The sequence below is a fragment of the Oncorhynchus mykiss genome, chromosome 14, assembly GCF_013265735.2.
Source record: "Oncorhynchus mykiss isolate Arlee chromosome 14, USDA_OmykA_1.1, whole genome shotgun sequence".
Classification (NCBI taxonomy): domain Eukaryota; kingdom Metazoa; phylum Chordata; class Actinopteri; order Salmoniformes; family Salmonidae; genus Oncorhynchus; species Oncorhynchus mykiss.
In genome coordinates, this window is record NC_048578.1 from 6,972,581 (window position 1) to 6,990,278 (window position 17,698).

Below are 17,698 nucleotides of genomic sequence, written 5' to 3' on the forward strand. Positions count from 1 at the left end.
TGGAGGGCCGAGACAGGAGGAAGGTTGAAGTCGCCAAGTACGAAGAGCGGTGAGCCATCATCAGGAAATTAGCTTACCAAGGTGTCAAGCTCATTGAGTAACTCTCCAAGGACACCTGGGGGTCGATAGATGACAACAATGTTAAGCTTGAGTGGACAAGTGACAGTGACAGCATGGAATTCAAATGAGCAGATGGACAGGTGAGAGAGGGAGAAAAGACACATCTCCTATTAGGAGAAATGAGTAGCCCTGTGCCACCACAGGGATAACCAGATGCTCTCAGACTTTGAGAGAAAACGTAGTCAGATGAAGAGCGGGCAGCTGGACTAGCAGTGTTCTCTGGGGGATCCATGGCTCGGGCAAAAAAGGGACTGAAGGGCAGCATAAGCTGAGATGAACTCAGCGTTCTTGTTCGCAGATCGGCAGTTCAAACCGCTGCCAGAGACCAGGAATTCCACATGGGTTGTGCGTGCAGGATACACTAAATTAGAACGGTTGCAGCCAAGAGGTGGGGAGCGTCTATATAGCCTGTAGGGAGAGGAGAAGATAGGTATGGAAAACACACACATAGTTGTCAAAGCTACAAAATAACAAAATGAGATCATCCGACAATAACTAGTTAAGATACTAAAGTGAGAGAGTGGTGTGGAGCGTTCCTCTTTTTACTTCCTTGAATAACTCGACAGAACCGCCTTTGTTTCGGCGACCGCCTTATTTTTGCGACGAGACCACCGCTTACAGCTGCCACGGAGAAAACTGTCGAGACTGAAGTACTAATACTAATTGCTAATTGCCTTGCAAAGGTGAAGAGCACACCTCCCGGTACTAATTGCTGATTGCCTAGAAGAGGAGAAACCACTCCCCCTCCAATACAGCTACTGATTACGAAAAGAACATCATTCACAAATTGCCCTGGTTGATGTGTCAATGATCATCTTCAAGGTAATAGCAGTCAGCAGTTCACATACCAAGTAGGCTACTGGGAAGACAGGCGGCACTTAAAGTAGACTGCCCTATCTAGTAAAAAGACAGCACTAGACAACAACAGATAAGATACAAAAAATTCTACGTGTCAGTCTTGGAGATATCAGGAGTCCTCTTTGACTGCGCATTTCCGGCAATTCTTACTTTTGCCACTAGAGGGGGATCGGACGATTTCTTGGGGTCTGTCCTCCCGAAGTTGTTGACTGTTTTTTGTGCTTGCCAGTTAGCTAGCAGATCTCAGCTGTTAGCAGTCAATGGCTAGCAGTTTCTTACAGGCGATAAAAACGGATGATTGCGATCATTCTTTTGAGTCTTTACTGAATTATTTAGTGTAACATATTAAACATTAAACCTCATAAATAAGTCATGGTAACCTTGTAAACAATTAATTTAGACTGGATGTTTATTTTAAACAGCTGTTTATTTGCTGAAATGTGTGCCGTTGCTTGGCTATTAAAAGGCACAGGCGGCTATTTAAGACTTTCAATATTACGGTATACAAAAGCCAACGGTATGTAGCTAGATAGTTCAGTCCTCCAGTGTGTTATCGAGGGTAAATATGAGCCATTCCAATTGTTGGCTATACATTGTTTTGCAGCAATTATACCTACATTACCAAACTTTTCAATGCTCCTTATAGGACACATCACTGCAATCTATGCTACTCTGGTCATCTCTGTAAACTGGTCATCTCTGTATACCCGTCGCAAGACCCACTGGTTGATGCTTGTTTATGAAACCCTCGTAGGCCTCACACACCCCTATCTGAGATATCTACTGCAGCCCTAATCCTCCACATATAACACCAGTTCTGCCAGTCACATTCTGTTAAAGTTCCCCAAAGCACACACATCCCTGGGTCGCTCATATTTTCAGTTTGCTGCAGCTAGCAACTGGAACGTCCCAGCAGGAGGCCTTTTGCCTTTTGGCAGGCCGTCATTGCAAATAAGAATTTGTTCTTTAACTGACTTGCCTAGTTAAATAAAGGTGAAATAATATATATATATACTGTATATACAAAAAGAAATGTAGCCCCAATATTTAAATTTCCCAACAGACAAAATCGTGGAGATGGATGGATATAAATGGACACACCCAATGACATGATAGCGCATACATGATCCCAGAATGGCATCAGTTTATCACAGGACCACAGCATAGGGTTCCATTGTGCTTTTTGTAACTCCCGCAGAGATGTGACTTTTCTGGTTGGAAAATGGGCATTATTTCAAATTGCAGTAGTTTATGTCTTATTTTGCAGGAGCAGGTATGACCTTTTCACATGTCCGTGACCAGTGGTTCTCTTGAATTTCTTCCTCATAAGTTCTGAACCATCAGGCAGAGTTTCAGTCAACACTTTATATAATTTGTCAATTAACATCTTTGGCGTAGCAGCTTCTTTCAGTATTTTTTCCTATGCTAGATACCTTCGGTTCATCCAGATTCTGTGGAAGAGACTTCTGAGTTGTAAGAACGTAAAGAAATCGGCCTTGGATAATCCAAATCTTCCTTGTAATTGATTGAATGACAGCAGAGGTCCGTCATAGTACACGTGTTCAAAATGTATTATTCCACTTTGGAACCAGGACTTAAAGGTGTTTTCATTGAGCACTGGAGGTAAGGTGGGGTTATTCCAAATAGGGGTACTTAGCGATATTGGTTATTTCCACCTCATGAATGGATGTACATTTTCCCAAATACGAATGGAATTGAGAATCATTGGATTGTCAGCTTTTTTTTTTCTCTTCAACGACTTGGACCCGAAGTAGTATTTTAGATCATAAGTTATTACATTCATGGCTTCGATTCCCCTCCATGTACATTTGAGGTAGTCCAAGACCTTCAGCTTTACAGGGTAAGTGTAAAACCGTCCATTTGACTCTTGAGGTCTTTAAACTACAAACGAAGTTTGAGAGCAGGCCATTTATTATATTTAAAAAAGTTAGATAGAATTGAAACTGGCATGGCCTGGAATTGAATAAATGAACCATCGTAACATGTTCATTTTGAGAAATAGGGAGAGATCTCCATCTTTGAACATCAGATTCAATCTTATTTATTAACTGAAATAATGCCCATTTTCCTTTTTCTCCCAACTGACTTTGAATCCTTATACAGTAGTAAAATAAATTACAGAGAATGTTCTGGTACAGATAAATCAATTAAAATGCCATCTGGATATGTTGCAGGTCCCAGTTTTGGGACTGGTGCAGCAGATAATAGTTCCTGTAACTCAGGATAAATGATGAAACAGGAGAACGTGGCTTCTCTTTCAAAGGTTCTCCATTATTTTATTCAACAGTGCAAATCGTCTTTTTCTGTCTTTGCGTTTTATTTTTTTAAGGGTATTTAATCATTTGTCTCGTAAATCCCTGACATTATTATTTCATAAACATAAATACATCAATTTACACATAACAAATATTATATTCCAATCCAATTCACATCCTAAAATTCTTTACATTTATGCCCCTAACACATTTACTCTTAATTTGAATTCAAATCAAATCAAATCAAGGTTTATATGTCATGTGCGCCGAATACAACAGGTGTAAACCTTACAGTGAAATGCTTACTTACAGGCTCTAACCAATGGTGCCAAAAAAAGGTGTGTGTGTGTGTGTGTGTGTGTGTGTAGGTAAGTAAAGAAATAAAACAACAGTAGAAAGACATTTGAAAAAAGAGTAGCAAGGCTATATACAGACACCTGTTAGTCAGGCTTATTGAGGTAGTATGTACATGTAGGAATCGTTAAAGTGACTGTGCATATATGATGAACAGAGAGTAGCAGAAGCGTAAAAAGAGACATGTTTAGGTCATAAAAAATTAACCTGTTTAGGTTATAATAATGTAGTTCACTGTTGCCCACTATAGCCCCATAAGACATTCTAAAACATGAAAGCCTTTAAAACCTCTTAGAACTACCCCTCCCAGCTCCGGGAGAATTGTTATAAGCAACCGCTGAATAGCATAGCGCAACAGTCAAAAAATATGACTAGAAAATATTCATATTCATGAAATCACAAGTGAAATATTTTGAAACACAGCTTAGCCTTTTGTTAATCACCCTGTTGTCTCAGATTTTGAAATTATGCTTGACTGCGAAAGTAATACAAGCGTTTGTGTAAGTTTATCGATAGCCTAGCATAGCATTATTTCCACTTAGCATCAGGAAGCTTGGTCACGAAAATCAGAAAAGCAATCAAATTAACCGTTTACATCTTTGGATGTTTTCACTCACGAGACTCCCAGTTAGACAGCAAATGTTCCTTTTTTTATATCCAAATACCTCCGTTAGTTTGGTGCGTTATGCCCAGTAATCCTCCGGAAATAGCGGTCACGACAATGCAGATATAAATTCCAAATTATATCCATAATGTCGACAGAAACATGGCAAATGTTTTTTATAATCAACTGAAACTACGTCTAAAGGCTGTAGACACCTTAGGGAAGCCATAGAAAAAGGAATCTGGTTGATATCCCTTTCAATGGTCAATAGGGATGCATAGGAACACAGCGGTTTCAAAATAAAAGTCACTTCCTGATTGGATTTTTCTCAGGCTTTCGCCTGAAATATCAGTTCTGTTATACTCACAGACAATATTTTTACAGTTTTGGAAACTTTAGAGTGTTTTCTATCCTAAGCTGTCAATTATATGCATATTCTAGCATCTGGTCCTGAGAAATAGGCTGTTTACTTTGGTAACGTTATTTTTCCAAAAATAAAAATAGTGCCCCCTAGCTTCAAGAGGCTATTAGGCTGGTATAACTCATTAGAGTTACTTTACACCCATGCTCAAAATAAATTCACACAGTGTAATGCTAATTATTGGAAAACGACTGAACAAGCTAGCATAGAGCTAACCGAAGCTAGCAACCAACTGACCGGAGCTAGTAAACAGCTAACCGGAGCTAGCCAAAAGCTAACCGGAGCTAGCCAATAGCTAGCAGCTTTTCTAACATTTACAGTACAACAATTACAAAGTTCTTAAACATCACAGTTACAACATTAAATTCTCTAAACCCTTAGGATATTGTCAGGAGTCTCTTTTTCAATTTGTTTTTTTTAAGTCTTACACTCGACATGCGTTTTCTGTCTAGTATGAAGTTTTACAATTACTGTTATTGTTTCAAACCTTTACAATCACTTCAACAGGCAAGTTACAAAACTATGTGAATACTTGCAAAAGTATTCATCCCCCTTGGCGTTTTTCCTATTCCTTGGCGTTTTTCCGATTTTACTTGGATTTCATGTAGTGGACATACACAAAATAGTCAAAATTGGTGAAGTGAAAATAAAAAAATAAAATAAAAATAAAATGGAAAAGTTGTGCGTGTTCATGTATTCACCCCCTGTGCTATGAAGCCCCTAAATAAGATATGGTGCAACCAATTACCTTCAGAAGTCACATAATTAGTTAAATAAAGTCCACCTGTCACATGATCTGTCATATGATCTCAGTATATATACACCTGTCCTGAAAGGCCCCAGAGTCTGCAACACCATTAAGCAAGCGGCACCATGAAGACCAAGGAGCTCTCCAAACAGGTCAGGGACAAAGTTGTGGAGAAGTACAGATCAGGGTTGGGTTATAAAAAAATATCAGAAACTTTGAACATTCCACAGAGCATCCATTATTAAAAAATGGAAAGAATATGGCACCACAAAACTGCCAAGAGAGGGCCACCCTCCAAAACTCACAGACCAGGGTTTTCATCGGCAGGGACTGTCAATTGGTTAGAATTGAAGGAATGCTGGCGCTAAAAACAGGGAAATTCTTGAGGGAAACATGTTTCAGTCTTCCAGAGATTTGAGACTGGGACGGAGGTTCACCTTCCAGCAGGACGATGACCCTAAGCATAATGCTAAAGCAACACGAGTGGTTTAAGGGGAAACATTTAATTGTCTTGGAATAGCCTAGTCGAAGCCTAGACCTCAATCCAATTGAGAATCTGTGGAATGACTTAACGATTGCTGTACACCAGCGGAACTCATCCAACTTGAAGGAGCTGGAGCAGTTTTGCCTTGAAGAATGAGAAAAAATCCCAGTGGCTACACGTGCCAAGCTTATAGAGACATACCCCAAGACTCTTGCATCTGTAATTGCTGCAAAAGGTGTCTCTACAAAGTATTGACTTTGGGGGAGGGGGGGGATAGTTATGCAAGCTCACGTTTTCTGTTCTTTTGTCTTATTTCTTATTTTTCACGATAAAAAATATTTTGCACCTTCAAAGTGGTAGGCATGTTGTGTAAATCAAATGAAACAAACCCCCCAAAAATCAATGTTAATTCCAGGTTGTAAGGTAACAAAATCGGAAAAATGCCCAGGGGGGTGAGTTCTTCTGCAAGCCACTGTATGAGGACACACAGGTGCAGGATCGCATATAGTCCCAGTGTGAAGCAAACACATCTAACTGTCCCCTATTGGCCAACAGTATTCTAAATACACTGCAATGGTGAAACTTTGGAGGACTGAGATTTCAGTAAAAGTATTCTTGCCCATTACAAATAAACAATACATAAACACAAATGTGACCATACATTTTGTGTGCGTCACACACACAATGATATCTATCACGTGTCAGCACAAGAACTGTTCATCGGAAGCTTCATTAAATCGGATTCCATGGCCGAGCAGCCGCACACAGGCCTAATATCACCATGCGCAATGCCAAGCGTCAGCTGGAGTGGTGTAAAGCTTGCCGCCATTATATTGTATTTACTTTGCCACCATGGCCTTTTTGCCTTTACCTCCCTCATCTCACCTCATTTGCTCATATCGTATATAGACTTGTTTATACTGTATTATTGACTGTATGTTTGTTTTACTCCATGTGTAACTCTGTGTCGTTGTATGTGTCAAACTGCTTTGCTTTATCTTGGCCAGGTCGCAATTGTAAATGAGAACTTGGTCTCAACTTGCCTACCTGGTTAAATAAAGGTGAAATGCTTTCTCTTGAGTGATGAATCACGTTTCACCATCTCGAAGTCTGATGGACGAATCTGGGTTTGGCTAATGCCAGGAGAACGCTATCTGGCACAATGCATTGGGGAACGTGATTCATCACTAAAGTTTGGTGGAGAATGAATAATGGTCTGGGGCGTTTTTTTATGGTTTGGGCTAAGCCCCTTAGTTCCAGTGAAAATAAATGTTACGCTACAGCATACTATGATATTGTAGACGATTCTGTGCTTCCAACTTTGTGGCAACAGTTTGGGGAAGGCCCTTTCCTGTTTCAGCATGACAATTCCCCCATGCATAAAGCAAGGTCCATACAGAAATGGTTTGTTAAACCAGAAATGGTTTGCACATATCCCTGACCTCAACCCCATCTAACACCTTTTTGTGATGAATTGGAACACCGACTGTGAGCCAGGCCTAATCGCCCAACATCAGTGCCCAACTTCACTAATGCTCTTGTGGCTGAATGGAAGCAAGTTCCTGCAGCAAAGCCTTCCCAGAAGAGAGGAGGCTGTTATGGCAGCAAAGGGGGTACCAACTCCATTTTAATGCCCATGATTTTGCAATGAGATGTTCGACAAGCAGGTGTCCACATACTTTCGGTCCCCAGTGTCCCCTTACTAATAGTTAGTGCTTGTTCCCCAACTATTCCCTACCAGTGAATTAATGAAGTTCTGACAAAGTTTGAGGATATTTTTCAACTAAAGTAAAGGACAGTAATGTTAGGAGTAAAGTAGGAAGTCCAGGTTTCGATAGGCAGTCAGATGTTAATGTGTCATGAAAGGAGTGTGGATATTTGGCCTGGAAAAGCAGTTTTATACTCTGACTGAATGGGAGCTAATAATTTAGGTTTTTACCCCGCTAGTCAAGACCGAGTAAACATGTATCTGACACTAAGACAAGACCGAGACACTCATGTGGTCCAGAGACCAGACTCGAGACCAAGACTGGTCTCGAGTACTACAACACTGCCTTCGACCATACCCAGTTCAAAGGCACTTCAATCTTTTCTCTTGCCCATTGACCCTCTGAATGGCATACATACACAATCCATGTCTCAGTTGTCTCAAGGTTTAAAAATCCTTTAACCTGTCTCCTCCCCTTCATCTACACTGATTTGAAGTGGATTTAACAAGTGACATCAATAAGGGTCAAAGCTTTCACCTGGCCAGTCTATGTCTATGTCTAAAGAGCAGGTGTTCTTAATGTTTTGAACACTCAGTGTACATGCGTGCTATATAGTATTCTGTACTGCTATTGGTAGGTAGTCATAGCAGAGTGAACTCAGCATTCCATATATTCAGCATAGTAAACAACATTACAGATATGTGATTGGCACATATTCACCCATCTGTTCCATAGAAAATTTGTATAACCTTTATGCTACTGAATCTGGAGTGGTGTGTTTGTGTGTGTGTTTGTGTGTGGGTGTGGGTGTGGGTGTGTGTGGGTGGGTGGCAGGTGTACTGGTTCAGTCCTTGATGTCCCCAGCAACAGATTCATCTGTGAAAAAGGCAGATTAGAAGTCAGTCAGAGATATTCATCAGATATTAATCAAAGATATTTATCATAAACAAGCCCTGTCCCTGCAGGGCTTTCTCTTATGAAAGTAACCACAATAATATCTACCACATTATTATAATAAGTATGGTAGTCATGCCTGATGTGTGTGTGTGTGTGTGTGTGTGTGTGTGTGTGTGTGTGTGTGTGTGTGTGTTTGAATGCCCATGTTGGTATGAGACCATACCTACAGTATGTGTATTTTGATTCTATACATGAGTAATGCATATGAGCACCCCCAAACAAAAACAGATAGAACTAACAGCATATACTGTGGGGTTCTACCTGATCTGCCCAAATCATCTTTGATCACAGCTCTGAACCCATCCCAAATGCAATGATTAGTTACTATGGAAACGGTTGGGTGATGAATTTGGGAGTGTGTGTGTGTGTGTGTGTGTGTGTGTGTGGGGGGGGGGGGGGGGGGGGGGGGGGGGGTGGTTGAAGTAAGAATAGAGTTTTGTCATTCTGGGAAATGTGCCAGCACAAGCAGCGCAAGTCTCTCTCTATGCTTATGCACTAGGGAAGTGAGTTCGCAAACACTGGAAGTGTGCACAGTCTTCACAAACAAACTGTATATGTCCCAACTCAGAATCAGAATAAGCTTCCCTCAAAAATCTTGCTTCTTGCACGGCATGTGAATGTTTTAAAGATATTATTCTGACTATTGGTCAGTCACTGGGATCTGCTTGTAACACCAGCCACACTACACGATAAAGTTAAGACTATTCTGACACTGACAGAACTTTGTCGGAACCTACGGCCCGCCACGTAGTGTTACTTAATCAGCAGATGTATACCCTGTCACACTGAACGAGACAAAACCTACGAATTTGTTTGGGATGGCAAACTCATGGCATAAAATGGCTAAAATCGTACAGTCTGTGGGTGGGGTTTGAGGAAGAGGACAGACACGGCATAATGACAAATAAATCAGTCACTTAATCCAGAACTCTCTGTCTATCCACTTATCAGTCCAACAAACCAGACAGACAGAAGGACACAGTCAGAGTGAGTTGGCCTATCACCAGTCCTCTCCGACCCTGTACATTTAACGGTTTGTTCCAGGGTTGGTCTCCCCTATTACCATCTCATTCTCCCCTTCTCAATCTGACTTTGAGCCAGGGATGACAACTAACCATAGAGAGAGAGGAGGGGAGGGGAGGGTAGGGGAGGAAGAAATGGTAATTGAAATGGCACCTTATTACCATGCTAGATAGTTTATTGTGTTGGCTGTGACTCGGTGGCGTGAAATGAAAAATGGAAAGGAGCTTTTCAGCTGGCTGCTGATTTATCATGGCTGTTACCACCACTGCCCGCCAGCTAGAGATGGCTGTCCATTTCTACTTAATTAGACATACACAAACACTACCCACACGCACATCGTGTATGCGCGCACACACACACACGAATACACAAAAACAGAGACTAACAGAGTAAACACCAGTTTTAGAACTGAATAAAGATTAGTACTTCAGGCTATGTGTACATGTCTGTGTGTCTAACAGGGTGATGCTCAATTTAGAATTGAATAGATAATGCCTCAAATTCCAATTCAATTCTTGAATTTGAATTGAATTGCTGAATTGAAGTAGTAGACAGGATACAGAATTGCAAATCGAATTTGAATGAAAGGAAATATAATTCAATTCAGTGAAATTCAAATGCCTATTATATACTATATTACGCATAGTCTATACAAATATACCACAGGAGGTCGGTGGCAACTTAATTGGGGAGGGCAGCTCGATTCCATGTGTTTGAAGCCATTCCACTTACTGGATGTGGTCTTCAGAAGAGCAGCCCGGGCTCTCTTCCAGGTATGGCGATAGAAGCAGACGAACATCTGGGCATAGGGTATGCTGACTTCTTGCTCAAGGAAGAGAAGGGGCTGATATCCCAAGGAACACTCGAAGGGCGAGAGACCAGTGGCTGAGCAGGGAAGAGTGTTACGGGCATATTCCACCCACACAAGTTGCTGGCTCCAGGTGGTGGGGTTGGCGGAGACGAGGCAACGAAGAGCCGCCTCCAGGTTGTGAGATTGGCCGTTAGATTGGGGGTGAAAACCAGAGGACAGGCTGGCCAACAACCCAATGAGGGTGCAGAACGCCTTACAGAACGAGAACTGAGGACCATGGATCCATGGATCCGGAAGACGTCCTGGGAAAAACATCCGGTTAGCCTTACCGACCAGGCTATCTATACCCCAGATGAGTGCAGCCTCCAGACAGGAGGTAGGGAGGATGGTCTCGGGGTCAGATGGGGTAACAGCAGGGCTATTCAAATTTGAGAGTGCATCAGGCTTCACATTTTTGGACCACGTTGGGCCCTGAATAGAGCTGAGGCACTTGACGGTGTGGAGATATTCCAGGTTCTTATGGTCAGTCTACACTAAGACTGGGTGTTCCCCTCCTTCCAACCAGTGCCTCCACTTCTCCAATGCCCTCTTGACGGAGGCATAGTTCTCGATTACCCACATCACAGTTCCTCTCAGCAGGGGTAAGACGATGGGAAAGACAATCGCAGGGGTGCAGCTTTTGGTCCTGGGCAGAACACTGGGACAGGATGGCCCCCACTCCGACATCCGAGGCATCGACCTCCACCACAAACTGATGGGATGGGTCCAGATGGATTAAGATGGGGGCTGTAGTGAATCGATGTTTGACGTTCGAGAACACCTGGTCAGCTGCTGGAGACCATGTGAACGGAACCTTGGGAGAGGTGAGTGCTGAGAGGGTGGAAGCAAGGGTGCTGTAACCCTGGATTAAGCGGCGGTAGAAATGAGCAAATCCCAGGAATCCCTGCACTCTGGATGTGGGTTGAGGCCAATCCACCACTGCTCTCACCTTGTCCTGCACAGATGACGTATCCTAGGAAGAAGATGGTGGAGCGATGGAATTCACACTTCTCCGCTTTAACGAAAGTCTGGTTCTCCAGGAGACGCTGAAGGACCTGTTAGATGTGGAGGACGTGCTCTTGAGTTGAACGGGAAGACAAGGATGTCGTCGAGGTAGACAAGCACGAACCGGTACAGCATGTCCCAGAGCACATCGTTGACCAGGGCCTGGAACACAGCAGGAGTGTTTGTCAGTCCAAATGGCATAACCAAGTACTCATAGTGCCTACTAGCGATGTTAAAGGCTGTCTTCCACTTGTCTCCTTCCCGTATCCAAACCAGATGGTATGTGTTCCGAAGGTCCATCTTTGAGAAGATGGTCACACCCTGAAGAGTTTCGAAAGCCGAGGAGATGAGTGGTAGAGGGTAGCGTTTTTTAACTGTGATGTCTTTAAGGCCCCGGTAGTCGATACACAGGCTCAGGGCTTTGTCCTTCTTCTCTACAAAGAAGAGCGGGAGAGGCGGGAGAGGCAGATGAATGAACACTCCCTATCGCGCAGTCTGCCACACTATGGTAGCTTCCGTGCAGCCTTTCTCCCGGACAACGGAGAATCAAACACCTTCCTAACCTCCGCCACGAACTCCTCCAGAGTGAGGCAAACGGTGGATTGTTGCTCCCACACCGCTGTCACCCAGGCGAGAGCCCTCCTGGACATCAGCATTATAAGAAACGCTATCTTCGAGTGATCCGAGGGAAACGACGAGAGCTGTAGCTCGGAGATGGGGGAGCACTGGTAGAGAAACACTTAGCATGTTTCTGGATCTCCAGTGTAGTCGGGATAGGCGGGGGAGAAGTGCCACTGGTAGCGGGGTTACTGAGAGTCTGGGGGTTACCGTAGAGGCTGATATCGGGGTTATTGAGAGTCTGGGGGGTTACTGTAGAGGCTTGGTGTCTAGTAGAATAGCCACGGAATTGCTCCAGCAATGCACTGAAAATGCAGTCGTGGCATTCTGCCAAGTCCTGGAGTCCTTCCTTAAGGTTTTGAAGTAACTCCTTGTGTCTTCCAATGGAGGCTCCTTGGGAGGAGACACAGTGTTGTGGAGCTGGTCCGGGTCTGCTGGGTCAGTCAGGGCCAGTTCGTACTATCACGGCTCAGGCTAAGAATCAGATGCAGACACAGGAGGCGGATAGTACTCGTCTCAGAGTTTATTACAGTAAAATGGGCAGGCGAAAGGTGGGTCGTAATCCAAATCAGAGTCAGGCAGGTACAGAACGGCAGGCAGGGTCAGGACAGGCAGAAAGGTCAGAACTGGGAAGACTAGGAACAACTAAAATTAGAACACAGGAAACACGGAAACACGCTGGTAGGACTTGATGGGACAAGACGAACAGACAAACAGAAAACACAGTTATAAATGCACAGGGAATCATTTTTTATTGATTTTATTTCACCTCTATTTAACGAGGTAGGCCAGTTGAGAACAAGTTCTCATTTACAACTGCGACCTGGCCAAGATAAAGCAAATCAGTGCGACACAAACAACAACACAGAGTTACACATGGAATAAACAAACGTACAGTCAATAACACAATAGAAAAAGTCTATATACAGTGTGTGCTAATGGCGTGAGGAGGTAAGGCAATAAATAGGCCATAGTAGCGAAGTAATTACAATTTAGAAAATTAACACTGGAGTGATAGATGTGCAGATGATGATGTGCAAATAGAAATACTGGTGTGCAAAAGAGCAAAAAAGTAAATAAAAACAATATGGGGATGAGGTAAGTAGATTGGATGGGCTATTTACAGATGGGCTGTGTACAGCTACAGCGATCCATTAGCTGCTCAGAAAGCTGATGTTTAAAGTTAGTGAGGGAGATATAAGTCTCCGACTTCAGCAATTTTTGCAATTCGTTCCAGTCATAATGGGTGAAGATAGGAGATACCTGGTGGAGACAAGCACAAAGACAGGTGAAACAGATCAGGACGTGACAGATATGCTGCATTCTGACCTGTCAGATTCAATGAAACTCTCATGTTCTGTGTGGAAATGATTTTAATTGCACTGCGTTAAATTCCACTTTCTGTCACTCAAACTCAAATGATCCTGTGGGGTGTATCCAATTCAATTTGAGTTTTAATTCCAAAATTCTGAATTGAGCACAACCCTGGTGTGTACTTGGTGGGTGAAGATTAGAAATGGTCTCCTCTAGCCAAAGTTTAGCATTTCAATTGATCTCATTTCAATTTATCTCACAAGACCTGTTGTTCACCATCCAATCCCTTTGTATGTGTCGTAGGTGAAATACATATGGGGCCTTTTTTGTCTCACTACACACTCACACACTCACACACTCACACACAGTTGAAGTGGCCTGGCCTTGAAAATGGCTTGCTGTGTAATTTAGTTATTTTGGTTTTGGCTGGTACAGTAACACTGTGATTGGAGAACCTGGCAGCACTTTAAAAATAAATATTTGAGCTCCTTCTCACCCCCTCATCCCATCTCTGCCTCTCACCTGTGTTTAATAAATGTTGTCTCAGTCTATTTCATGTCCCTATGACAGACTGCTGTCCTGTCCAGGAGGTTGTGCTTGTACATCAAGCTGCCTCACGTTGCAGAAACACGAGATATACTCGTGCTCAATGGTCCATTCTGGCTTGGACAAGGCTAACTTACTTACTATTTCATGGATCACCAGCCAGCTGGGTTGTATTGTAGCCCAATATGTTTGCGAAGTACTTGTGTAGGGGAAAAGTGGTCAGTTTGGCTTGGAGATGTTTACAAAAGAAGAGATTCGACACTATGCCTTATCTCTTACTCTCGCTCTTCACATAAACAGTAGCAGTTTCTGTTGTTCTTTCTCCATTTTATCTCCCTCGGTTTATGCCGTCTTTCTCTGTATCACTGAGCTATGTTCTTTTCTTTTGGCAGTGTCCTCCATCGCTCCTTTTCTTTCCCCCCTCCCTTCTCCCTTCTCCCTCCCCCTCTCGCCTCCTCTTCCTCTTTCTTAACCCTGTCTCCCCTCTCCTCTCCTCCCTCTCCCTTATCCCTCTCCCACCTGTCCTCTCTCTCTTTCTCAGTGCAGTGATTGAGTGCTAGGTCTGACCCAGTCTGTCTCAGCAGGCCTTGCCTACTCTCTGTTAATAATGACTCTAACGAGATTCTGCCTAAATGAGCTTTTAATGTGCTGAGTCTACCTGCGGCTAGAGAGAGAGAGAGAGAGAGAGGGAGAGAGAGGGCTAAGGAAAAGTAGCGAGGGAGTAGAGAGGGGAGAGTATTGACTTTAAGTGTTGTGTGTGTGGTTGTGCAGTTTTAGACACCCTGCCTACTGCATGTGTACTGTTGTTTGACCACCCGCGTGTGTGTGTGTGTGCATGCTTGAGTTGTCTGTCCATGTGGATGGAACTTGACCATCCTGAACATGTGTTGTGTCCCTCAGAGTGCCGGGACATCCTGCTACCCATGATGCTTCGGGAGCTAAGCGAAACGCTGAAGGACATGGGTCAGGGGCCTCATGACGACCGGAGGAACAGCGTGGAGCTGCTCAACAACATCCTGGAGGTCCTCAGCAGAGACAATGTGGTGAGACACACACAGCCTATCAGAACACAGCTTACTGATACACTGACCAATCAGAGAGCACCATGCTTGGATATAGTCTGAGCTTAAAGGAAAATTCCACCTAAAAACTATCTTTTGGTATTTGTTTTATTAGTCCATTGTTGATATAGTCCCACAATGTTTTGCCTGTCAGCAATCAGGTTTTCAAGAGGGTATGCTGCATTTATGTATTTTGAAAGTTGTTGCTCCTCCTTTCCGCATCCTTTGACTCTTACTTTCCCCGTTCCGACACAGCCCTCCCCTCCCCCTCCGTGGCTGAGTAGCTTACAGCATGCTCACAGAACAGGGTTGCGGGCAGCTGAGCGAAAATTGAGGAAAACTTAGGTCCTGCGGAGGTTATCATCCTTTCACTCCCTCTGCTTTACCTTCTCTTCCTCTGTATCTGCTGCTAGAGCCATGTTTTACCCCCTTTTCTCCCCAATTTCGTGGTATCCAATTGTTAGTAGTTACTATCTTGTCTCATCGCTACAACTCCCGTACGGGCTCGGGAGAGACGAAGGTCGAAAGCCATGCGTCCTCCGAAACACAACCCAACCAAGCTGCACTGCTTCTTAACACAGTGCGCATCCAACCCGGAAACCAGCCGCACCAATGTGTCAGAGGAAACACTGTGCACCTGGTGACCTGGTTAGCGCACACTGCGCGTGGCCTGCCACAGGAGTCGCCAGTGCGCGATGAGACAGGGATTTCCCTACCGGCCAAACCCTCCCTAGCCCGGACGACGCTAAACCAATTGTGCGTCTCCCCATGGACCTCCCGGTCGCGGCAGGCTGCGACAGAGCCTGGGCTCGAACCCAGGGTCTCTGGTGGCACAGCAGTGCCCTAGGCCACTGCGCCACCTGGGAGACCCCCCCCCCCTCCTCCCTTTCTGCGGACAACTTTGGAGACATACGCTCCTCATTCACTCAGCATACTGAGTCCATTGGTCCCACTCGCACAGAACTATTCTACGCCTGACCTCTTTCTCTCCAGATGAAATCCTGCGACTAGTGATTCCAGCGACGTGACAACCTGCCCTGCCCACTCGACCCCATCCCTTCCTCCCTCCTCCAGACTATCTCTGGAGACCTTCTCCCATCCCTTCCTCCCTTCTCCAGACCATCTCTGGAGATCTTCTCCCATCCCTTCCTCCCTTCTCCAGACCATCTCTGGAGACCTTCTCCCATCCCTTCCTCCCTCCTCCAGACCATCTCTGGAGACCTTCTCCCATCCCTTCCTCCCTCCTCCAGACCATCTCTGGAGACCTTCTCCCATCCCTTCCTCCCTTCTCCAGACCATCTCTGGAGACCTTCTCCCATCCCTTCCTCCCTTCTCCAGACCATCTCTGGAGACCTTCTCCCATCCCTTCCTCCCTTCTCCAGACCATCTCTGGAGACCTTCTCCCATCCCTTCCTCCCTTCTCCAGACCATCTCTGGAGACCTTCTCCCATTCCTTACTTCTCACATCAACTCATCCCTTATCACTGGCTGTGCCACCTCTGACGTCAAGTTGGCCAGAGTTGCTCCCCTCCTCAAGAAACCAACCCTCGACCCCCTCTGACGTCAACAACTACAGACCAGTATCCCTTCTTTCTTTTCTTTCCAAAACACTTGAATGTGCTGTCTATGACCAACTTTCTCCCTATCGCTCTCAGAGTGATGTTCTTGACCCTAACCAGTCGGACTTCAAGACGGCTCACTTAACTGACTTTGCTGAAAACGTGTTTGCTGTGATACGTGGTTGTCTCAACTAGCTATTTTAAGATGAATGCATTAACCGTAAGTCGCTCTGGATAAGAGTGTCTGCCACATGACTCAAATGTAAAAGGGCGTTATAACTTAAATGTGATTGATTGATACTGATTCATCAGAAAGCTTCATTCTGGGGCACTTACCAATCACGCACATGGTGACATAGTGTTTAGTAGATCAATCACTGAGCTCACCTGCTGACACGTACGTTGTACAACCTGTTATCCAACGCACCCACCCGCTCACAAAGTGAAAAACAAACACACATCTTCAATATCCTACAGCGGCTTGTTAATTGCTTAAGCAATTTGTTGACAGCCCACAGAGCCTTTGAAGGGAAGTTATGACTGTTTTCCCTTTATTTACTTTGTTGGCACTAATGAATCCTGAGAAAATATGGAGAGAGTGAGAGGGGGTGGGGAGAAGGAGGGAGAGGGAGAGAAAGAAAGAGAGGGAGATGGAGGGACGGATAAACAAATGAACTTAAAGGGAGTTTGAGGGTGAATTGTGACTTTACATCAGAGACAGACAGAGGTAGCCTAGAGGTACGGTATGTGTTCCGGGTTTAGAGCCTCTCTGCCTCTAGCAGTTTAATCTACTGCGTTGAATCCCTTAAGTCTTAGCGAGTCCTGGCTTTGGTGCGCTTGGGAGAGCTTTACAACATATGGAGTGATTATTTTTCCGTCCCAGACGCAACCGTGCCAATATAAAATCTCCCTACCCCTGTGTATCAACACTCAGATTACAGACAAGTCAATCTGCCTGGTGTCTCACAGACAAAAAGAGCAAATATGAGGGATTAGATCTGTGAGTGAGAAAGAGGGGGGGGGGGGGAATAATACATTAAACCACAATTCATAGAGAGATGAAGAGAGGGATTATGGGGTGGATAGAATTGAATACTTATAGATTGAAGAGAGAGAAAGAGTACGGAAGGCGGAAGAGTGATCCATCACAGAAAAAGAGAAAAAACAATTTGCAAGGAGAGAAGACAAACG

General features: G+C 44.2%; 1 protein-coding gene across 2 annotated transcripts in view; it reads left to right on the forward strand.

The window, feature by feature from the left end:
• Positions 1-17,698, forward strand: part of LOC110488657 (dedicator of cytokinesis protein 2) — a 141,584-nt gene that overhangs the window by 32,171 nt on the left and 91,715 nt on the right. For both annotated transcript variants that reach the window (XM_036942766.1, XM_036942765.1), the window contains exon 19: positions 14,788-14,930. In XM_036942766.1, coding sequence (XP_036798661.1) covers positions 14,788-14,930 — 143 coding nt within the window. The remainder of the gene's footprint in view (positions 1-14,787; positions 14,931-17,698) is intronic.